Genomic DNA, 26,360 nt, shown 5'->3' with positions numbered 1-26,360 from the left:
TGTATAATTATATTCAAACGTTAATCTTACCTTAGGTAGCCAAGATGGCGGCTCGTCTTTGATTCCAGCAAGGAAACAGTGGGACGCACGTTCTAACCTAACCTATTCTAATAATTTTGTTGCTAATAATATAGTAATATGGTAATTTATTAGAATAGGTTAGGTTAGGTTAGAACGTGCGTCTCACTGTTTCCTTGCTGGAATCAAAGACGAGCCGCCATCTTGGCTACCTAAGGTAACATTAACCCTTTCCATAATATTTTTATCAACAGTTACGTCGACTTTTTTTATTTTTACAGCATAATATCGTATTATACACACAAGCATCCATTTTGCTTTACACATGTAGCGGACGAAAAAGCTGCTTTAGAAACGGGTTTCAGTGTGTTCGCTGTAAAGCGCTTCTCGAGCGCTGCATAAAGAAAAGCGGCTTTCTTCGCGGAAGAACTCCTCTGGTGGTCAAATGCTGAAATAAAATAATTATTATAATAAATTTTATTTCACTAAGAATCAAAATTATTAATTTTTTTTATATATTGAAAGCATTTGTTTTTAAATTTAAGTATTAAACAGCATTAATATCCAGAAAACTTTTAAAGAATTGTATTCGTTTTATTTTTATATATGATAAGATTAAGCATCACGTGAATTCGTCACAGGTTGAAAATGTCGGCACATTCGGCTTCTAAAGGCAAGTTACTTGCCGTGATTGGAGATGAGGTTTGTTTTATTTAGTAATTAATTAAATTTCTGTTACCGACTATCAATATTTTAGTGGATAGTGATTAAAGCTGGATAAAATTGTTATTTCAGACACAATTTTATAACAAAAAAACCCTTATTATTGTAAACTCCATTAAACTTTTAGGTACTCACATCAAAGCATAAACACTCCTATAACTCACATATACACATATACACTAATAGCATATACGTAATATAACTCACACCTTTCAATCTGCTGTCAAAAGGAGCTGCTACCAACAAAAGTTGATATCCAATAGTAAAAGCTCTCAGTGAAATAGACTACATTCTTTGCTTTTATTTCTGGCTACGCTGATGGTTGTATAACATAGTAACTGTTTTAGCTTTCTGAAACACTATAACCACTTTGGACAATTGGGTATTGTGGACATAATGTAACTGTATAGAAATGCTGCTTACAATGGATTAGATGGCCGAGGAGCTAAGCTATCTGACTGCTTCTGTGAAAGTCCTAGAATTGGCCCCAGATTTGACCCTCTTGGAATTTTTTCTGTTTGTTCTAGTCTGGATTTATCAAACCCACTACCCACTTCACTTGCATTTGAATGTTTTTGTGAACATGTATGTCACATCAACAGTAAATTGACCAAAATTACAGAAAAAAATAAATGCTAAAGTGATGGTAGAACAAGATATTTGTAGACCAATCTGTCTAAAAAATGGATGGTTAGCAGCTCTGAAAACTATAAATTATTGGAAATTGAATACAGGTAACCCCCGTATAACATGGCACTTCTATAGCACAGATTCACTCTGACACGGTTCGAGAATTGGATAAAACTCTCGTACAACATGAAATGTAATAAATTTTTACATACTTAAGTACTAATAGTTCACGAAAATAATAATTTTTGTGAACTATTAGTACTTAAGTATGTAAATTTTCTATTGCCACCTTCTGTCGACACACATGGTCCTTCTCGAAACTTGTTTCAATGTTGCCAGATCTCAACGCTTCTGCTTTTGATGTTGCCAGATGTTTTTTCCTTATTCCATACTTGCTTTATTCTTCATAAGTACTTAGCACCATATAAGGAAATTTATAAAGATCTTTTAACTAAAAGCAAGCAATCTAAAATTACATACTTTTTGCAAAAGGTAAAGCATGGATCTGAAGATAATACAGAAAAATGCTCAGAGGATAAGGATAACTTGCCAAAAAGAAAATGCCCTCAGTTAATAATGCTTAGTGATGATGAAGAAAACATTGTTTAATTTATATTAATATGTATCACTTAAGAAATTATTATGAAAATATAATAGCATGTTTTTTTAATTTTTGGAACCTAACCCCCCCCCCCCTTTTCGTACTAGTTCTTTGTTTCGTATAACACGGATTCGCATAACATGGCAATTTTTTGTAAAGGTATTTTGGAAAGGTAAGAAAGAGATCTGTAGGTGATAGATCACAATGTAGAATAGTAATGCAGTTTATTAAGTTCCTATTTTGTATTTTCTAATCATGTTTAATATTAATTTTGAATGGAATATAGAACATAAAATACAAATGTAGGAAATATTAAAACTTGTTACATTCAAGCATAAGTAGCTGGCCACATGCACAGGAAAAATGCCATTAGCATTAAGAATTGTGAATAACACATATAAAATAAATAAAAAGATAAACAAATTTATATTAAATAAGAAATACAAATATAAATAAATAAATTCAAGTAACAATAGACAAATAGAAGAAATAAAATTATTCTTCATTGGGATTCTCGTTCTGTACAGCTACCCCTCACTTAATTACTTTAATTTGTTCCTAGAAAATCTATTGCAAAGTGAAAAGTTTTTAAATGAATAAGCAGATTCCATTAATTTAAAAATTACAAGGTGTTCCATTGTGACAGAAGATATCCAAATGGTTTTTACAGATAGGAAAATATATCAATTGAGAACAATGAAAACAAGTTTACATTAATAATAAATTACAATCTGAAAGTAAATAAATGTAATTTGATCATAAGATATAATGAATGAGTTAGCAATGTCCAATGTTTTCTCTGCATTTTATTCTTTTTCATCTTCAACAGAGAACCTGTTTGTATTTGAGTTCATGTAATGTGTAACTTTTTGAAATAATTTTTTTGGAATATTTACTATTTACAGAAATTTGATGTGTATGAAAAAAGCTAAATCTAATAATATATCCTGTGTCTTTACATCATCAGCTCTATGAGAATTGGTGGGCTGTTTTTTTTTTTTTTTTTATGGCATCATGTTCAGATTTTTATTAGAAAAATCTGTTGTGTCATTTAAGTTTGTCATCATCATTTGGTAAAATTGGTAAACTTTTTACAGAAATATAATGGTGAGCAAACAGTTGTTATAGCATTTTGCAGTATAATTTTAAACAAGGCTGTAGCATTAGAACTAATTGATTTTCTTGAACATAGATGAATAAAAAACTGAAAAATTATTGTACCTTAACATTTAATTCTATAATAAAAACGTTTTTGATCCCTTTGAGAAATCTTCTTCAGTTATTCTTTACAAATAAACGAATATGATTCATATCTTTAACAGCTATTTTAATAGCTATTTATTGTACTGTACCTTAAGTATGGAAATGACAAAATTCATTTTACAATTATTATGATGAATGATTTTTTCCACCAGAAGTGAAATATACCAATTTAGTTAGATGGTATATATCCAAATTCAAAGATTGACAAAATGGGACAAGTAAAGATAATGTTGCAGCAATGATGAGAACTTAAAAAGTTTGTATCTTGGTTTTAGGACAATGTGGTAAATTATTAAGAGATACGGTTTTATAAAAAATTTTATAGTCTAATGCCAAACGATTGCTGGATTATATTGGGCTCTACATACTTGCCAATCTTTAGAATGGGAAATAGCCGAGATGTTGGTAAAAAAATGCTGATTTTTGAATGGAAACGCTGACAGTATAAAAAGCTAAAAAATTATTTATTAACATTGATATTGTACAATGCTTTTATTAAATATTTTTAGTAAACAAAATTAACGTCATTTCTGCATATTATATCTTATAAAACTATTGCCATAAATTCTGTCAAGAGAATGGCAATAGCTTTATACTTTTTAACATCACAATTTAAAACAGATCAAGTATTTTACAGGACACATCATAAATATACACTTAGGTTTATGGTGTATACCATCTTGATGTGTCATGAGTCTTGTTATTGCCTGATGAGTGCTTCTGTTATATGCCTTTGTGCAATGTTTTGCTTTCTTAATTTGTTACAGTGTACTTGTGACAGTTGCAATCAGTTAGTTTATTGACTTTCACTGCAATCATTAAGGACAATGTTTTCTGGTTGTGATTTAGTTTCTATCTCTGTCTTACTTTTTCCTGTCATGCTGAATATCTTTTCCTTTTGCTACACAGCAATGCAGGGGAGCCCTGCAATGCTGTGTGGCAAAATTATCATCAGACTTATTATTTTTCACAAACTCAAAGTACTATCTAGTTTCTTTTCTTGAAAAAGTTCATACCATATGGCCTGCATATTCTTAAGTGATGAATCGGATGTTTCTTCTTTTAGAGTGGAGAAATTGTAATGTTGCTTAAAAATTTGGTCTAACTGTACCAAGGCTTTTTGGCTATGCTAAAGCCCATAAACCAGGCTAACTGTAAAAGTGAACTAAACTCGTTTCCTTCCGCTGATGAATTAATCATAACTAATTTAATTTCCAACATGATGTCACTAGTCTTGCCAGACTTAAAGATGTAATTTATCATATTTGCCATTTAAAATTATCATATTTAAGCTAAAATTTTCATACCTATATAAAAATATCAACCTTGGTTCTATCCCAGTTAAATGAATCTGAAAACACCATTCTGGTTTGCTTTAGTTCTTTGTAATAAAATACATACAATGTCTTTGGCATATATATTGGTATTAGACTTGTTAATACCAATATTTATGCCAAAGTGTTTGTGATAATATCAAATTCTTTAAAAATGCTGAGAAAAGGGAAAAGTGGCCTGTCTACTGACAAAGCACACACAATGCTGTTGGTTGGCAACTATGGCTATATTAATGCTACTATTAGTAATGCTTCTTTTCTTTCCAGAACCTCCTAAATTAATTATTAAATGTAGGCATCCCTTGTACAACAGTGTTTTGGAAATCCTCTGGACAAAATTTCACAATTTTTAAGTGCAAACTCCATTATCCAATATTTTGTATTCAAGTAAGCACATATGTCATCTCAAACTTGCCCACAGATTTTAGAATATTGAAATTTTAAAATTATTTTGTGCTTTTTGTCAGGTTTGCTTTAATGAAAACTGATAGGACAATGAAGAAAAAAATTGCAATAATTTTTCTATCAACTTGAAATTTTAAAATTATTTTGTGCTTTTTGTCAGGTTTGCTTTAATGAAAACTGATAGGACAATGAAGAAAAAAATTGCAATAATTTTTCTATCAACTAGGTGTCATTGTCGTTACTTTCAGACTTTAGCCCTTAAGACTGCCACTGTGTTTTCTTTTTATAGATTAACCTTTGTATGAGGGTAATCTCAAAAGTAAGGTCTTCTATTTTTTTAGAAATACAAAGAAATGTTTATTTTCAAAAGTGTTTACATCATTTTAAAGCTTGAATATTTATCTATTTTTCTACATAATCGCCATTTTGGTTGATGCACTTTTGTAGATGCTGTGGCAATTTTTGTATGCCCATGTCATACCAGCTGGTCGCCATGTCGTGTTAAACTGATTGACATTTATCACCAATTGACGAAAGTATATGGCAAGTCGTGCATAGATGTCAAAAACATCCTCAAGTGGTGTATGGAGTTTGCAGCTGATTGTACTGAAATTCACGACAAAGAAAGAAGCAGGAGACCGTCAATTTCTGACGAGACAGTCGCAAAGGTTGAGCAAACCATGCATGAAAATTGACGAATCACTCTGGATGATCTCTGCATTTTGGTTCTTGGGGTTTCTCCGAAGCACCATTCATAGGATTTTAACGGAAAACTTGCAACATTGGAAAGTGTGCGCAAGATAGGTCCCGCGACATGGCGGCAGCTGGTATGACATGGGCATACAAAAATTGCCACAACGTCTACAAAAATGCAAAGACTGAAATGGTGATTATGTAGAAAAATAGATAAATGTTCAAGCTTTAAAACAGTGGTTCCCAACAGGTGTTCCGCGGAACACTGGTGTTTCGTAAGCATCTCCCAAGTGTTCCGCAGATTTAGTCTCAAATCGGAAAGTGTACAATCGTATTCGAGCTGCCGAATATCAAAAAATTAAAATCATAAAATTTTCATAAACTTAAATATATATGTACGACTCGTACTTATGGAGTGTACTACTGTTTCGAATAAGATAAAGGCAATGATAAAAACTGAATGAAATATGTAAAAAACATCAGGCACAAGTTCCCCATTAAAGTTATTTAGGTATATTTTTTCCTGTCTTAGAATTGGCGTTAATAATATGAGTATAGATTTTGAATTATAACTGCTCAATTCTAATAAAATAACTGATGACAAGCTTATGTATTTCATATTAACTTAAGTAAGTGTTCTGCTAAAGAAAATTGCTCACAAAAGTGTTCCGCATCCTAGAAAAGGTTGGGAACCACTGCTTTAAAATGATATGAACATTATTGAAAATAAATGTTTCTTTGTATTTTTGAAAAAATAGGAGACCTTACTTTTGGGATTACCCTCATGTTTAGTAAAGCTTATTTAAACATTTTTATGTAGGTGTTATTAAACTTTTTTTAACTGTAGGTAAGCAGTCATTTGTAAAATGACAAACAAAATCTTGGTACTGGAACAAATTTGGTATTCAGACACACATTCTGGAAAAAAGTCACTCAGTACTCAACTGAATAAACATGACTTGTTAGAACAAACTTTTGATTAATAACATATTTTTATTTTGTCATCCATAAAAAAATTTTTATGATTAAAATAAAAAAAAATATGAAAATGTGCTGATACTTCTGATCAAGATCAACAAAAAAGCTGAGATGACGACGATACTTTGTAAAAACAAATGCCCTCATTTAAACTAAAATTAATATTAATGCATAATACAGTACTTTTAATTGTGATTGTTAATTAATTATTGATTGCTTTAATAAACATATTTCTCTTAGTAATGAAAAAGAATAGTGTACTTTTGCTAACTTCTGAAATGTAACCCTGTTTTGCATTAGTCCTTTGTTTTGTATAGCATGGATTTGCATAACTGCACTTTTTCAGAATGTAACTACTGTGTTATACAAGGAATAATTAATTTAATTATAATTATTAAATTTATTGAGAGATGGCACCTAATTATTTTATAGTTTAGATAAAACACTCATTATTTTAAATAAAAATAAATTTATTTTATCTATCAGTTTTGACAGATTTTTGTTTGTCTTTAACAAACTTGCCAATTTTACTGAATGATTGACAAGATAAGTTCTATTTTTTCCCCATTTAACAGTTGTTATATAACCATGCATGACTAAATCATATTTTGATGCATCACTATTTCATAATGCATAACATATTCAAACTTTTTAAATTTCTAATTTTCATTATTATGTACATATAAAACTTGAAAAAAATTTTATTTCCTATTTAATTTGAAATAACTATTGAAATTATTACATATTGAAAATTTGAAGTTATTTTTGTTTATTCATAATATAAGTTATTTTTAAAAAAATACAATTTAGTTAGAGAATTATTATTTTAAAAATATTAGGAAAGTAAAATATTGATATATATATATATGACAATGCAAAATTTATAAAATTCATTATTTATGTTGTAATATTAACTTATAAAAAACATACTTGAAATTAAGTATATACAGAACAAAAGATAATGTAAAAAAGAGAGTAACTAAAAGTTAAGTAAGAGATAAATAAGAGATGAAGATAGCAATACAGGTATAGGTATACCTCAAGTTACGTTGTTCTCGATTATATGTCATTTGTCAAAAAAGTATATGGAAAAACAAAAATCAAGTTTAAGTCATTTTATTCAACTTTACATTCATCCGCCACAAATATTGAAGTCGTAATATCACTAGAAAAGCGTTAAAAGCACATAAAATCATATTAAACTATGTACATTTACAGTAAATGTTAATATAATCAACATAAATCCTAGAGAACGAAACATGAAAACATCTGTGTTTCTGTGTTGTCATCTTATTTAGCAGTCTTTAAGTGCTCTTTATTGGCGTTTTTCACCATAGTTTTGACTTACGTCATAACTACACAAGTAAATTCGACTTACGTCGCCTCTCCTGGAACCAATTACTGACATAAGGCGAGGCATTCCTGTATATAAAAAAGAGTTTTATGTTTGATAAAATTGAAACAATTATAGACTCAATGTATTCATTTAAAGTGCTATAATATGCTGTCACTGTCAGGAAAAAGTACTAAAGTATATAGAAAATTAATCTGTAAAGGACTTGATCACTGTAGGGTGAAAGAGATATTGAAAATTATAGTTTTATAGATACAAGATCATTGCAGAAATTTCTTGAGATTTCATAAATGCTGTTTAATATGTAAATATTATTTAAATGCAGAAACATGCTGAATTCATTTTGACTTAAATTTTTTTATCTTAAGTTGTATAAAACTGCAAATTGTTGGTTTTTGATTTTTCATAAAGTACAATTGAGATTTTTTTGTGTAAATATTTTTATATTATATTAAATTTAATAATAAACATAAATATTTATATATATTTTTCTAGGATAATTTAAATATGCTAATTAATAATTATTTATAGGATACATGTGTAGGGTTTTTATTGGGAGGAATTGGAGAAATGAATAAATCAAGACAGGCAAATTTTATGGTTGTTGATAAGAGTGAGTATTTTATTAATCAAAAAGTTTTTAATTATTATTATGTTATTAGAAAACTTTAAATATTTTTCAAATTTATAAATATGTAAGTTTTTCTATAATTTTAATTTTTTTATACACAAATCATTTCAATATACAGTGGAACCTCGCTTAATGAGCACCTCGCACAACAAGTATTTCACATAACGAGCAAAACAAATTGTAACAATTTGCCTCACTTAATGAGCAATGTTTCGCATAACAAGTGATGAGGAGAGGGGAAGTCCCGAATTGTGCGCATATGGCATGCTCCATCAGTCTGTGTTTAGCACTCGTTCCACTAGCATCTTAGTGTCACTTATGATCACATATTTTTCCAAACTTGTGTTCATACATATTACTTATAAACATCAACAACCATAGTCCGTTATATAATAAACAGGCCAAACGATACGTCAAATTCTTGGGTCATTAAATTTAATGATTTATTCCAAATTAAATTTTAGAAATGTCCGAATTAAAAATTAACTATTTATAATTATTAAATTTAATACGAGATGGAAACAAAACTGCCTACCTCTAGTCAAATTAATTAATTTCTAATATTTAATTATAGCCTTTACATAACCCAAGAATTTGGCACATCATTTGGAGTGTTTATCAAACATATTAGCTGTAATTTTTTTTTTTTTTTTGTTTTTGCAAATCGAATTTTCATTCCAGGATGGTTTATTCCATGCTAGAAGAAAAGATGATGATGATTCACGCTCCTTAACAGTGTGTATTGTACAATGTTTTTTTGAATAAACAATGTACATAAAACATTTGACCATTTTCTCAGCATGGAAAGCATCGTCGTATTTTACATTAATTTCTATGGAAAAAATTGTTTCGCTTAACGAGTGTTTCGCATTACGAGTAAGACTCTGAAACAAATTATGCTCATTAAGCGAAATTCCACTGTATCTAACTTGTTTATTTTGTTGATGATTAATGTTAAATAATAATAATAATATACTATTTATATATAATTCAAACATTTTTAAGTAAGTTTGAATAACTCAAATTTGTGTTGAAAATAAGTTTGTATACAATATTTTCTGCTACTTTTAAGTTGCAGTTTCTTTCACTAACCTGTCATAAAACACTACACTGTAACTAATAATGGTGAAGGTTAGGTTGGGGAGAGGCAGGAGTTACAGCATCAGCATCTAATGTTTTAATTTTGACATAATTGTCCTTAGGCTAATCAGAGTAAAATGCATATGATTATAAATTATACAAAGGAAGCAAGTTGGTCAGAAGATTATGTGGTAAGATGTCAGCTTACTTCCATGAGATATTTAAGTTAAATATGAGTGGCTCAGAATACAAATAGACCATGAGTTCTAAACCTTTTCTTGCATTGATCCCCATATAGAAAACATTCTTTTCAATCAACCTGCTTAAAATGTTTGTTATTTTCCAAGAATTTGCATAATACATCAAGTAAATTATGGAATCAGTTAATGGTTTTTCCACATAATTGCTATTATTCTTATTTGAAAATTATCTAAAATTTTCAAAAAGTACAATAAGTATCTGGTTTTTCCGTTGACTCTCAATTGACCGCAGGATGTCTATATTGACCCCATTGAGAATCTCTGAAATTGAACAAGCACTGGGGACTGCTTTCAAGTAAATGAATCTAATGCCTTTTAGTCTTTAATTAAAAACGTTGCAGTTGCAGTTGCAGTGAATAGTGACTGTGGGTGAGGACTGACAGCATCTTGTGCAAACGTGTTCATGTCTCTATGGATGAGTCACTGTTAGTTTGCAAAATACTAGGACATGCTCTGTGTTTTCATAATCAATTAAATACAAGAAGACCCAGTTGCAAAAGCTATTTCCAGAATGAGAAAATTGCTTCAAACAATGACCAGCAGACCTTGTATGAAATGGTGCATAAAAAAGTAATAAGAACAGTGCTGGAAATGTATTGCAGACATTCCACAATATTATTATGAACATGGAATATTATTAAGTACATGCTTCTAGTTCTTTATTTTATATGTTGAGTATACCTTATGTACTTGGACTTTCTTTTTAATTAGGACTAAGGAAAGGCAAGTAAACCTTGCCCTTCCTTAGCAGTATTCTTATACTGCCTGTCAATGTAATATTCCCACTATAGTAAAGTAATTTGTGCTTATTTATTTTCTACTTTTTCATGTTTCTCTTGTATTTTTCACCTCTTGGTAACATGTTGGCATTATTATCAGTGATAAAATGCCTTTATTCTGCTCAGGCACCCATTTGGGTTCAGAAAAATCTGTAATTGTCTCCTCATTGAATGTCAGGTTGTATTAAATGGTTTCTGGACTTGGTTATTGCATATGCATATTTTTTATGGACTTTGGTCTGTTTGTAAAGTACTATTTTTAGTATCTTAGGAAACCGACACTAACTGCGGCCGGTAAAACTTCCGTTAACCTAACGGGTACTTTACGCGGATTTGGGATTAGTTGCCAAGCCTGGGCTTTTACGCGTGCACCAAAAAAATTAGTAAGAATAACGACAAATATCAAGTCAAAGCAAAAGTTTCAAATATATTTAATTAGTAAATCGAATTTAACTATGTACAATTGTCTATAATCCAAAACAAAATTTATTAATGAAAATCAACAAGTCAACCCGACAATAAAACTCAGCTACTTAGCTTAACTTAATCTTAATTCCCCTTTGAAAATTTGACAAATCAAATACTTAAGAACTATGAACAAAATCTCTTACGAACTAAACGTCTATCCGTCACCTCACTATACTAGGAACCTGTTTCCTCAATCCTTTCACTATCATCAAATCGAATTCCTCTTTAAACACCTTGGATTGTCTAATTCTCAATCTGGACTTTGCCTTGAATCTTTCACTCAGTAGTACACCTCGATCAGGAATCACCTCGATTGTCTTCGGTTAGCGTGCTGGTTTTATGCTGTGAGGTGACATCACAATTCAGCTAGGTTACTCCCCTTATTTACATACTTAGTTTTTCTAACATCCAATTTTTTTCTGGCAGCTTCAATTCTCCGACAAAATCTTATAAACCATTTACAAAGCATTTAGCACAATTTTCTGGGATGTTTTATGACAGTTTAGTAAGTATTTCTTTTCTAGTGAGTGTGGAGATTCCCCCTCCATTTTTTTTTTTTTTTTTTCTCTGCGGACTGTTTATTTCCGCTGGGCAGCGCAAGTGCGCGTGAATTTTTCCTACGGTGCTTGTTCTTTTGTGAGTTGGTTTATTATCTTCTTTTTTGGTTACTAATAAGAGAGTGGTGGGGAACCTTTGTCCTAACTAAACATAAGCCCCAAACAAAATATAATAAAATAAAAATAACGCTTGGACTCAGTTCCTTACATGTTTATATACTGTTACAAACACTAAGCATACTTGGTCTGCTTGATTTGTTTAGTGCAGTGTTCTGCAATCTTTTTTTACTTGCAGCACACCAAAATGTTATTCCCCTCAGAAACGTATGATATGATACTATTAATAGAATTACGTAATGCCACTAACCTATTATTATTATTAAACAGACATCAACATATGTGAGCAATTTTATTTTACATATAATTTCTTAGAATACATAAAAATGCATGGCTTGTAATAAAGAATAAAGAAACATCATCTTATTTCATCAGTGCTGTGGCAGAGAATGAAATACAGCATAAGAAACACAACAACTGTGATAAAAATGTATAAATAAAATTTGAAATTAACAGAATATGTAAAAGTTCGTGTTATACGTTTTGCCAACCATGACAAACAGCTAAATATCAAAGGACATTGTCCATTTATATCATGACAGATATGTATCAATAGAATCTTATCTGTTTTGTAACACAACTGGGAAACTTGGACTTTGTCTACTTGTACTTTCAGCCACTTATATAATCCAGGTAGTATACTGTAGTTGGAAATATCATTGCTTATTCTTTATCACATGCTGACTTCATTTTAGATGGCTGTAATGAGCATAATTGTGGCTAATCATATAATGCTGATGTGTGTTTTCATTCAATCAAAACAAATGAAGAGTAAATCACAGAAAATTAATGGTGGTCCATGTTGGAGCGAACTACATCTTAAAATAATTTTTAAAAAATTAAAGAAGCCATTGGACAAAAAAATTACAAATGAAGAGTAGTTTATATGTATGAAACCAATGTACTGTACATACATATACTGTAGTGAATAGTTTGCATCAAGCAAGCTATATATGTTATAGCTTGAAGCAAACTACTCAATGTATTCATATAATTTGTTTTTAGTATTTAAATGATCATTCTAGCTATTTATGTATATTTGTCACTATGAACAAACTTTAGGTTATTTAAACCAAAGATGTCTTAAAATTTGTTAGAAAGAAAATTTACGGTGGAAATATGAAGTGACCATCATCTTCATGACTGCTTCATATATAATGGTTTCATGTTTCAATTCCTCAAATCTAAAAAAAATAATCTTTGCTAAATTATAGGTATCTTCATAAGATGGAAATAATGATGATAAAATACAGTTTTAAAATGTAATTATTTTTAGATACAAGCAATGGAGAAATTGAAGATAAATTTAAATCATTCATAAAACGAGACGATATCCACATTATACTTATAAATCAAAATGTAAGTAGAATCATTTTAAAAAGTTGATAAGTTAAGTAAAATAAATTTTATTGTATATTTAATTTATTGTAAAATTATTTCATGTACACAAATTTACAAATATACCTGTTTAAATTAAATTTGTTATAATTTTTTTAATTTGAAAGAGGTAATTTAGTACATATAATGTATTTTAAGATAAGTAAGTGACTTATTCAACTTAAATTTTTAGATAATATATATTAATTTCATATAAATGAAAAAAATGTTAGGTTAAGGGTAACATTTTAAATTATCATTGATATATTACAAGAATGCTTCCTCACCCTGCCTTTTTGAATGTAAGTGAACAATTATTTATTATGACATCATCACAATGCCAGGCTGAAAGTTTTAATCATATTTTTTAAATTTATTTAATTTAAAATACAGTAGAGCGTTGTTTAGCTGAAAGCCGGTCAACCGAAAGCTTTCCAGTCGAACTGTGTCGTGCTGAATCGAACGCTTTTGATACTAGATTAACTTCTAAAGTATAATTTTTTTGTTTTTATATTTTTCAATATGTTTATTTTCTTTGTACAAAATAACTAAATAATTTTTAACGATACAATAACCTCGATTATTATTATAAAAATTTTTGTTAGGCTTAAAATCAATGAAAATTCAACACGAAGTGACATGTGATGGAGAAAAATTCAACATGAAGTGACACGCAATGGAGAAAAATTTTAATATCGGATAGGTTAATATATTTTTTCATACATAATTGGTTATCCAAAAAAATCAGTTATCCAAACAACCCCAGTCCCCAATTGATTCGGATAAACGACGCTCTACTGTATGTGCTCTCCACCTCAAATTAGTAGCATCTTGCCCCTGTACATCATACTTTTTTTGTTAGCAATAGAGTTATACTGGTCATCTATCTAAATTCCTTTCAGGGGAAAATCTTTGAATTGAAATAACATGACTTTTGGTTTTCATTGGAAGTTTGTATATAGTTAATCGAGGCCTCTTGCCTCTAATCTTTTCATATCTGGTCTTGGCTTTAGTCTGTCTAACTCTGTTCTTGAGATTAAGGAAGAACAAATAGACAGACAGATGAAATGGAAATTTACAGGTATTACAAGTATGTTGTGTATTTTAAAGATGTTTTTATTTTATGGAAGAATAACCAAAAAATTAGTGACTTCCTTGATGGGGGTTAATATTAACAAGAACGGGCTAAAACTGAGGATGGAACAAAAAAGTTCACTAAAGATACATTTTTTTGGACATTAACATCAAATTTAAAAAAGTGCAGTTAGTCACCACCAGTGTAAATATTAAACCGACACACATCCCACTCTCCATCCCAGCCAAATGATTTCTACTGGTACATACAGACAGCATTTTGGACTCTCATTAGAAAGACTTATCTATATTGTATCAGTGGTGTGGATAGACAAAAAGAGAATTATACGAGTGGTTAGAAGCTACGAAGGGGACACACCAATGGCTCAGAATTGTGGACTCAACAAAATTGCAAAGTTCACTTTTGATGAAAGTGAACTTAAATATAAAATATAATATTAAAGGAATATAAAAGGCATTATGAAAGAAATTGCAGACTGCAAAGAGTCAAGAATAAATTGTGAAAATAGCTCTGAACCTTTATAGAATTTTAAGAAATGACAAGGATAATATAAGAGAAGAAGAAAAAACAGGAGTGTATAAGGTACTGTACAAAAACATACAATAAGAAATTAAGAAGAGTTATATTAGGGTTACCACAAGAAATTTGGGAGTTAGACATAAAGAACATAAATATATTGTCAGAAAGGGGTCCAACAATACATTACTTTCTCAGATGGCATAGGCTGAATGATTGTTGGTAAAATGGGATAAGGCAGATATAATTAAGTTTTTACTCTCCCCAATGTTGGCGATGAATGCTGAAAAGATAAGATTGAAATTTACAGGAGCAAGTTGGAAGATACATGTATTAATGCAAGAGACGCAGACAGTTTACCATCTGCATGGAAGTACAGTACATGGTTAATAAGTTTTTAGAAGCTCTTAATTTACCTCACTTACTAATATTTTGTTATTGTATTTCATTTTATACTTTTATTTTCATGTTTATGTTACTTATTATATTAATGTATTACATTTTTAGTAGTTTTTCTTTTATATTTTTTTTCCATTATTTTTCCTGTTAATGTTTTCATCTTAAATTTTGATGATCTATTTTGGAACACTTTGTAACTGTCATTCCAAAAGTTTTGTAAACTTGAAGATGACCTATTGAAAAAAAACGTTAGTTTGTATTGAAATAAATAATCTCAGCAAATTAAGGTGCTTGATGAGAATTGTGTATTAATGGTATGCAATGTTTTTAAATTGCAGTCCAATTATGAAAACTCTTCAAATTACAGTTTTATGTTAGGTAAATGAATTCTTATTTTTTCTCTAGCAAAAGTTATGTATGGAACTTTTATTAGAATGTTGAAATTTAATGTTTATAAAATTAAAAAATTTGATGATATTAGCTCAATGGAAAATATCTCTTTTCACTTTCAATATTTTGAGGTGTTTAAATTATTCAACAATTTTCCAATGCTAGCTATAATTATATTTTATTTCTTTCACATATATTTGAAATGTTATGCTGTTTATCATATAACATTATATTATCTTAATGGATTAACATTTTGTTTTCATGTTTATAAAGAAATTTTATTAATATTCTAATAAAATAAAACTTCTATATTATGCTCTTATACTTATTTTACTATTTTAATTTATACTTTGTTCTATTACCTTCTTATAGATTGATATTATATACACTTTAACATTCATGGGACTAGATCAGTATTTCCCATTCATACGTCTGTAGAAATTTAAATGCCTGTGAAAATTAAAATCCCAAAAAACCATGTGACTAAATTATAAAACAGTTTAGATGAAAATAGGTGTTGTATAATAAACAAATATTTTTATTACTAATGCAAAGCAATTAGTTAAGGCCGCGACTCCACTAGCCGTAAAAGGGCCGTAAAACCCCTCGCCGTAAAAGCTTTTAATCACGTGACTATGATATTTTACGCCTGAGCAGGTCGTAAAACCAACGTAAAAGCGAGTTGAGCAGTGTTCAACTTTCGAAGCGAATACGACCGTAAACCGGTACCATCCACCAATCAGAAGTCAGTGAAATCTAGGTCATCGTGACAAGGTGTGAAAATGGCGGAAAACGAGCTCTTGTGTACGTTCTCTCGTGGCTAATCTAGAAGATCTGGAAAGATTTATCGAAAACATCCGAAAGTATTTGTGTATCTACGACAAGAGGTATCCCGATTATAATAATGGATGCCTAAAACACGCGATATGAACGGCCAAAGGAAAATCCTTCAATTTAGAGGAGTATATAATAATAAAGCTAAGCTTATAAGTGCTGTATATTATCTTAATAATATAATAATAAAAGTCAATATTTGAAAGTAGAGATATTACTTTTACTACATTTGTAAGTATAGTACAGAAAAAACTCGTAGAATATAATTATTGTCTTTATATCGATATATCACGTATACGCCGTAATAGTACTGTCGCCGTAAAAAGCTTCGATAGCCGGACCTCCACCACAATCCGAGCGCAAACGCAAATAGGTCACGTGATTAAAAGCTTTTACGCTGTTTTACGGCTAGTGGAGTCGCGGCCTAACTGTTTCTTCTATTCTACAGCTAAAGAAATGGTCACATGTTAGCTTTGATACTTTTTTAATCATTTACAATCACTTTTTTAGCTTTGATAATTGTTTGTGTATTATATTTTTGTGGTTGTGCTGTTGGTTTTTACTAGTGATGGAACGAATAGTATATTCGGCCTCAACCGAATACCGAATATTCGGCTAGGAGCGTGGCCGAATACCAAATATTCGGCCAGGAGAGTTGCCGAATGGCCAAACTATTCGGCTTGATTAACGCGCACATAAAAATTAGCGCGCAAACCTCATTATGCAAGGATCGCGCACCGTGCTCTCTATTGGCTCGCTGTCACTACGATTTTTTCTTCCATTAGGTCTAAATCATTTAAATTAATTAATTAAATTATAATTATTAAACTTAATATGAGATGGAGCCTAACGTCTACCTCTAGTGCCAAATTGGTTTATAATTTATGTAATAGCCGTAAATAGCCCGATATGATTCGGCAATTGTTGGTATTTGGATGTAAGTTATAACTTACATCCAAATACCAAGTTCTTTTATTTGCAATCGATCATTTTAACTCTTTAATTAAACACTAAAATTTTGTTTTTACTATGTATTTGTAGACTGAATAGTACACTAAGGATATACTTTAGTGGTGACATAATATGGTCTAGTTTCTCCCCAGTTGTGGAACGGTTCAAATATATTATTGGGGAGTTTCTATTTGTGAAGTTTTGTAATATTTTGTTGCTATTGTTTTTGTCAATATTTTTAAAATTAACATGATTTCAAATGTTATCTTTTGTATATAATGAGAAATGCTCATTCTTTGCTTTATATATAAAATAAATTATATATTAGTTACTCATCTTCTAGAAATAGATAGATAATTCTTTTATTAAATACGATAAGTTCCAATAAAACGTTTCATAACTCATTTTAAAATATCGTATAAATATTAAAATATATGCGAATACGAATATAACATAATTAACTAAACAATAACATTAATGCCCAATACATTCTAACCTACACACCATCAATGCCATATCGGGCTAGATAAAGGCTATATTATTATTTAACTACGAAATAATTTAATACTAGAGTTAGATGCTATTTCTTATTAACTTTAATAATTATAGTTTAATGTTCAGCATTAATAAAAGTTACAAAAATAATTAATTTATTGTGTTTTTGTTATTTCTTACTCCTGTTTTTAGGTATTCGGTATTCGGCCGAATAGTAATTAAATATTCGGTATTTGGCCGAATAGTGATTTAAATATTCGGTATTCGGCCGAATACCGGGTAATAACCGAATATTCGTTACATCACTAGTTTTTACTTAATATTAAAGCTGGAATGTTTTAAATACAGTAGAGCGTCGAAAATTGGCATCAATTGGGGACTGGGGTTGTTCCAATTAGTCATTTGTTCCAATTTCCGACTTTGTACAAAAAATATATTAACCTGTCCGATGTTCAAATTTTTCTTCGTTGCATGTCGCTTCCTGTTGAATTTTTCTCTGTTGCGTGTCGCTTCGCGTTGAATTTTCGTCGATTTTAAGCCTAACGAAAATTTTTATAATAATAATCGAGGCTATTGTATCGTTAAAAATTATTTTTGCATTTTGTACAAACAAAATAAATATATTGAAGAATATAAAAAACATGAAAATTATACTTTAGAAGTAAATTTAGTATCAAAAACGTTCGATTCAGCACGACACAGTCCGACTGAAAATCGTTCCAATTTCCGGCCATTTCAATTACCGACGTTCCAATTAACGACACTCTACTGTAATTTTTTTTTTACTTTGTTATGATTAGGTTTACAATAGAGCGTTGATTATCTGAATCAATTGGGGACTGGGGTTGTTCTGAAAATCGATATTTTGGATAACTGATTATGTTTAAAAAACTACATTATTAATATAGTATATCCCAATAATAGTATACACTCAAACCTGTTTTTGTGCGGTGGATAGGGACTACATAAAAGAAAACGCATTTAAAAAAAATCGCACAAAACTTCACAAGTAGCTATAAAAAATAGTTTTCACAACACAATTAAAAAGTAATCGTTTTTATGCGGTGAATAGGGACCGCATAAAAAAAAGTCTCATGTTGAAAATACACTCAAAGCTGTTTTTGTGTGATTTTTTATTTGTCCAAGAGCGGCAAATGCAACTGACGTAGTGTTGATGTTGATGTCATTTCTGGCAAACTTTTCCATTTGGCCGACGATGCCAACATTCCAACACGTCAAACTTTTCCCCCAGTCGGGAATATCTGTCTTTGACTGAAACAACGAATTTCTCAAGATCAGAAAGAGCAAGATTTAAACTCATAAAGCTTTCTACTGCAATATTTATAACTGTCAGATTCATCGGAACTACAAAGCAGTCACTATGAAACTAAGGGAAGTTGTTATAAGGGAAGGCACAGATAAAAAATCTCACAAAAACAGGTTTGAGTGTATTAATATATCCCATGTTGAAAGTTTTCTTCGTTGCGTGTCACTTTGCGTTGAATTTTTGTTGATGTTAAGCCTAACGAAAATTTTTATAACAACAATCATGGCTATTGTATCATTAAAAATGATTTCTTTATTTTGTATAAACAAAATAAATATATTGAAAAATATAAAAACAAAAAAAATTATACTTTAGAAGTTAATCTAGTATCAAAAACGTTTGATTCAGCACGACACAGTCCGACTGGAATGCTTTTGGTTAACTGACATTTTGGTTGATTGGCATTCAGATAATCGATGTTCTACTGTATTTTGTTTTGATGAATAAAGGATTGTGAAAAGAAATACATTTGTTTAATGGCTCATGATAAAAAATTAGGAAAATTTTTCAATTGGCAATACTTTTGTGTTAAGAACCACTGAATTAGAAGATACACTGTGTGAAATTGTCTGAGTTATCATATATGACATAAGTCAAAACATGTATACTACTATTCTTTGACTTTTGTTATGATTTATTATAAATACAAATATTTTAACACTTGTTTTAAATATAAGTTTATTATCAAGTATTTTATGAAATTTAAAACAGTATATTGTATAGATTTTTTTTATTGTAAATCAAAAAATAAGTCCAAATTTAGTTATGAAAATAAGCTTGTTATAAAATAGACTAAAATAATATTTTAATTAAAAAAGGAATTGATGAATTAGTAACTGATAGAAGGGTAATTGACTCTTAAACCAACAACACATCAGAAAGTCTAGTTCTTTATTTCATCCATAGAATATGCATTTTGAATGTGTCTTTTACATTTGAATAAGGAATGCTCCATGGGAATAAAAATATATTTCAAATGAAATAAAGAATCAGAATTTCTTATTGTTTTTGTGTTGTTGATTTAAGGAACAATTATCCTTCTATTAATTACTTAAAATAATAATTAAAAATTGGTAAAATATATAGCATTACCATTGTCTGAATCAAAGCTTTTCTGAAATTGATTTGAGTATCAAGAAGTATTTTCCATTATTTCTTACAAGAAAACTTTAAATCATTCCCAACCCATCCAAATACTGTTACAGAGAAAAAATTTTTACAATACTTCAAACCCCAATTGGTTTCCCCAAATTACACTAAAATATACTGCAAATGAATCTGTTTACCTATTAATCCATGATTTTTAGCATGATATTAAATATTACAAACTCTAATTGGCATACTAAGCAATTATTATTGAATATATTTGTAAGTAATAATACAATGAATAAGTTTGTATAGTTTTCCTATTAGAATTTATACCTGTATATAGGAACATGCAGTCTATAGCAATGAAAGTGCTGTAATAATACTGTACATTTTATAATAAAATATTACTGTATAGATCAGAACAATAAAAATAAACTAGTGAATGCGCTGTAATGAGCTGTTGAGAATAAGGTTATGAGATTGGATTGAAATTTTGTGATAAAAATCACTAAGTTGCACAATTTTGGTAAAATGCAGACATAATACCACTGGAACAAATGAAAATAGTTGCTAGGGAGGCATTACCCCTATTTCAAATTTTTACTAATGTAATTTGCAAATTTTTCACAAATGTGCTTTGAACAGATTTGTAATACTGGGATTATTTAATTCATATGGTATATTGATTTAAAGAATATTACTCATTATGGTGATTGTATATTAAATTTAAAATAATTTTCTGTTCATTTATAAAAACTTTTTTACTGCTAAAAATTATCAAAATTGCTTGGTTTAAAATTGGGTTAATTAAATGATTTAGAGATTACAGAACTTTAACAAAAAATATTTTGATATTTAATTATTTCTGAGGTTTTAAATTGGTTCATATATATTTTGTTGTTAGGAAACATGTTTAGAATTTTTATTATTGGATATAAAGTTTATAATTTTAATTTTATAATTTTGTTAACAGATTGCAGAAAGAATCCGTCATCTAATTGATAGTCATCTTGATCCAATTCCAACAATTTTGGAAATACCATCTAAAGATCATCCATACGATCCAACTAAAGATTCAATTTTACGTCGAGCCAAAGTAAGTAATTTATATATAAATCAATTAAGTAAATTTGATATAAAATATGTTTGTAGTTAACATAAAACACATAACTTAACATTTTAAATTTTAAGTCTTATTAAGAAACTGTTTAAATAATTGTGTCCAAAAACAAATTATGGTGATAATGTATATAATTTAGCTAAAATACAAACACTGCAAACCATGAATTTATACAATATGAAGTTATAATTTATAAATGAATATTTTTTCTAATTTTTACATAGAAAATATTAATCATCTAATTGATACAATGTTACAACAAAAATTTAAATTCTAAATACTTTGCATTTCTTTCAATTTGATTTAATGAATTTAATAACAAAAACATTTTGTATAATAAGTATTTTTGACATAAAAATGTTTACAGTGGTATTATTAAAAATAGTTTTACACTTTTTTTTTAATATGTAAACTGCTAACAATCACTTAAGTCCAGTTTTATGTACTGTACTTGCAAACTTTTTGTTTTCTTTCTATAAATGTATTTATACTTTTACAAAGTTTAAATTTAAAATAAAATAAACAAAAACATTTTTGTTTTAATCAGATGATTCCATATTCTAGAGTTATCCTATTTTTAATTTTTGAGATAATAGATTTGTTTTTATTACCTATATATAATATTCCCTTGCTTAATATGACTTTTTCCTCTTAAAGTTTTTTTGTAGATATTCAAGAATGTTGTTTATGGAAAATTGCAAAATAAAATTATGCTGGAATAATTTTCTTTTTAATTTTATATATAAATACATTTTTATTTTTATTTATTTTATCTATCTATTAAATTATTTTATAATGTATAGAATAAATATCAATGGTCATCAGACCAAAAACATTATACTGTAATGAAATTTATTAAATGTTTTAATCTCTGAAAACCTCTGTATTTCATTTAAGAGAGTGCAGCTGTGGCAAACTTGTTGTTCTGTTGCTTTTTTTTAGTTCAGATAATGTTTGCTGTCTTTCATTTAAGTCTTATATTTCATTAGAAATATCACAATTATCTTTTAGATCAAGATGCTCTAGGCTCTTTACCCCATTTGTATAGTCTGAAAATCTGAAAATAGTAACTTCTTAAAGTTAAAAAATCTTAGAATGTTGATAAAATAGTTGTGATGTAAGTAGTATTGCATTTTAAATCTCTTAGGAAGGATGATAATAATAATCTAGATTTTGTTATTCAAAGTTTTAGATAGAATATTGTGTATTATCAAGAAAAAATTTTTGTATGTGCAGAAAAATAAATGGAACATAATAAAGATTATTTGAAAACCTTGGGACAAGAACATTTTAACTCATTTTTTTCAAACTTTTGGGAAAATCATCCAAAAATTTTAAATTTTCTTTCTATTTTAGGACAGATCATGGGTTATTTATGATATTACAGGTTGATAGGCCAATTTATGGAAAGTTTGGAAATAATATCTGCCTTATGTTTGTAGCTATTCAACAAAGATAGAAAGCATGAATTCCACATGTCCTGAAATTATGTGATAACATAAATGGCATACACGACTACTCTACCCATTTATTGACATTAACCATTTTATATCAAATTTTACATAATGTTGGATATACTCTTATATTATTTTTTATTAATAACCTGTTTAAATAATTAGGAATATGACAATTTATATCAAATTGAATTGAAATCTAATGAAAGGAGAATAACTGAAAGATATATAAATTTAGGGAATAACTATGTTACATAAAAAAAATATAGAAATGTTATAATGTATTTAAATTTTCCCATCTAATAAATTAGTTTTCACTCACAAATTTTTAATGCACAAGTTAAATTTTGAAAATACATACAAACTGTATAGATATTTTAATGAAATTGGTACTTAAATAATGACATTATAGCAGGGGTGACCAACACATAGACCGTGGTCGACCGCGAAGGTTTTGAAAGTAGCCTGTGAAGCTAAAGTTGAACAATTTGCTTTCACTTAAATTAATGTTTAAAAATCTTAATTCGATAATTTATTCTTACAATAATAGACTGACTGTGCAACATACCCATACTGTTTGTATTTATCCCGATGAACAATGCAAATGAATGTTAACTTTTAAATTAATTGTAGTCACAACGCATGCGCATATAAATGGCAATCGCCAAATTTTGAAAAACTTGCTGCACTTATGCAATGTCAGATTTCTTCCAATTAAACATTTTTATTCATTTGCTTATTCACAGTGTATTTTTTTAAGTTAATAAGTATTTCATCTCATAAAATAAAAAAATTATAATTAACATTTTTTTCTTTATTTGCTAAAATTTTTTGTGTATTTATTTCTTTGCATTGTATTTTTTTTTAATTTAATAAATATTATTGTGCTTCATAAAATAAAAAAATTATTATTAAATTAATTATTTGTTTTCTTTATTTGCCATAATATTTTTTAGTTCAAAATTCTTGTTAATTATTTATTAAAATATCTATGAAAATTTTGAAAAATCCTAAAATTGTTTGCCCATATTCATAGTCACCCACAGACTATATTTTACCGAAAAAGTAGCCCCTAAGGGATAAAAGTTTGGCCACACCTGCATTTTAGAATAGGACCAGTTAGTTAAGATAAGTTTAGACTTATCCTACAATTGAAAAGATGTGCAGTTTTAGTTGATTTTTAATTAATTTGGATAATTATTACTGTATTTTTGTGGAATAACTATCATAGCACATATAAATGGGGAGACCAGCATGCCAGAAACCCTGGGATTACAGGCATGCCAGTTAAACTACAACTAAAATATAAAATTAATCAGATCTAACAAAACTCGTTGTTAATTAAATGTTAAAGAAAACATTCTTCCAAGTACAATAAAATAAGAACATTGTAATTCAACTGACTTAAAATCAGAAAGAGAGTTTTTGTTTACAAGATAATAAAACAATTAACTACTTGTTGACATTAATAGTAGTAGTTAATCAGTGTGGGCTATACTGACCTTAAAAATAACACCTTCCTCTCAAATTTCACACAAAGGGGATGTCAATAGGTCAGGGATGGCGAACCTTTTGTGTTTGCGTGCCATATTGTAAGCATACTTAGCTTTAAAGATGTTAATGCATGCCAAAGTTTCAGACTTTGAATAACAGTATTTAAAGAAATTAAATGAATACACTTTAATTAAAATAACTGTAACAAAGCTGGTTGAAAAAAAGATGATCAGATGATAAACCGAAAGGATGATTGAAAAAGACAGAAATCTTATGATATATTTCGTGCCAGATGATTTCTCCTTACATGCCACTTTGGGCACAAGTGCCTTAGGTTTGCCACCCCTGCAATAGGTGTAAGCTGAGATAATTTAAGCAAGTTTCTTAAAATAATAACATCGCTAAGCCCGAGTAGTATATAATAAATCACCAAACGATTGCCTAAATATTGGGCTATAATATGGCTAATTAAATGATTGGTATAAAGTAATTTGTCACTAGAGGTAGATGTTAAGCACCATCTTTTAAGTAAATTAATAATTATAATTAAATAAATAAATTATTAAATGAATTTAGAACCTTCTGAAATAAAAAAAAATTTATTGGTAAATATATATCTCACTGGGTAATGTGATAGCTGGCTGAGTGCCATTGTGGAGATGTTTTTAGGCCGTGGGCGTAGGAGTTGCCCCCAGCCAGTGCCATATTTAACCAAGTGAGGTTATATCTAAATTAATATATTTCTGGAAGCAAAGGCTCGCTTGGGGTCCGGGTGGCGTAACTGGCCAGCGCACCACACAACAGACGGATGTTGCGGGTTCAAGCCCCTTCTGGAATAATTTATGTAATAATTTATTTATTTAATTATAATTATTAATTTACTTAAGAGATGGCACTTAACGTCTACCTCTAGTGACAAATTACTTTATAACAATCATTTACTTAGCCATATTATAGCCTGATATTTAGGCAATCATTTGGTGATTCAAGTTCCTTAAATTTAATATTTTTATTTTTATGTTTTTGAATCAAATAACAATAAAATACACACAAAAGAAAGCCCTTTTGGAATTCCACAAGTATTTTTGTCATTAGAAAGAAAACAATTTGAAGAAATTAAATTGATGTAATGCTGACAGTTTCACAGTTTTAGAATAAAAACTTTTTTTTTTTTTTTTTTTAATCAGCCCTCTAGAGAGGGACACATAACCTTACTTAAACTGGCAGCCGGTTTTTACCATACGGAAATATCTGATTTCATGGTCTTCCCAGATAATCTTGAAAATACAGTATGAATTCTGTCTGCTATGCTCTTCTCATTTAGTGTCCTGACTGGATTAATCATTTGGAAATTATTTAAATTGGATATATAAGAAAATTATTGTTTTGCTTGTACAAGTCTGTTCCTGGTTATGCCATCAGGCATAATGTTAATAGATTACAGTTGATTCCTTTTTTAATTAATAGAATTTTGAAGTTTTTAAAAAGAATTAAAGAAAATGAAAATAATTTAGTTATGATTATAATGGAAGACCTCAAAAAATTATCTAAATCAAAGAGATCATATACTAATAATTGGTATGTAAAATTTAGTTATATGTTGGAAAGTTATGTAGTTTTGCATCTTTTATTGGATTCAATGGAACACGATTGGTTTTTTGGATTAAATATTCCAAGGAATAATATTTATAAAAAATTAATTGATTATGAAAGCCATACAGAAAGCTAAGTTTCATAGTTGGTATACCAACAACCTATCTTTTCCACCATCAAATGTTTACATCTATTCTAATTTGCCATTTAAAGTCAAAAGCTTCTTTATGAAATTAACATTAAGTAGTTTTTATGTAACGATAGAATTTAAGAAACTTTCTTGAATTTAAATTATATTATATTGACTAAAGACTTAATCTACACTTTAGCCAGC

At 28.9% G+C, this 26,360-nt stretch overlaps 1 protein-coding gene across 1 annotated transcript in view; it reads left to right on the top strand.

Annotated features, from left to right (window-relative positions):
- Positions 1–564: 564 nt before the first annotated feature.
- The window catches only part of Vha14-1 (V-type proton ATPase subunit Vha14-1), a 28,296-nt gene continuing 2,500 nt past the window's right edge, over positions 565–26,360 (top strand). Inside the window, exons 1-4 of the mRNA XM_067265656.1 lie at positions 565–720; positions 8,531–8,612; positions 13,168–13,250; positions 21,339–21,461. Coding sequence (XP_067121757.1) covers positions 667–720; positions 8,531–8,612; positions 13,168–13,250; positions 21,339–21,461 — 342 coding nt within the window. The 5' untranslated portion in view covers positions 565–666. The remainder of the gene's footprint in view (positions 721–8,530; positions 8,613–13,167; positions 13,251–21,338; positions 21,462–26,360) is intronic.

This window comes from Centruroides vittatus, unplaced genomic scaffold, assembly GCF_030686945.1.
Source record: "Centruroides vittatus isolate TY-2023 unplaced genomic scaffold, ASM3068694v2 contig_2349, whole genome shotgun sequence".
NCBI classification, from domain to species: Eukaryota; Metazoa; Arthropoda; class Arachnida; order Scorpiones; family Buthidae; genus Centruroides; species Centruroides vittatus.
Note: the sequence above shows the minus strand (reverse complement) of the source record. Positions and strands in the feature narration are given on the sequence as shown.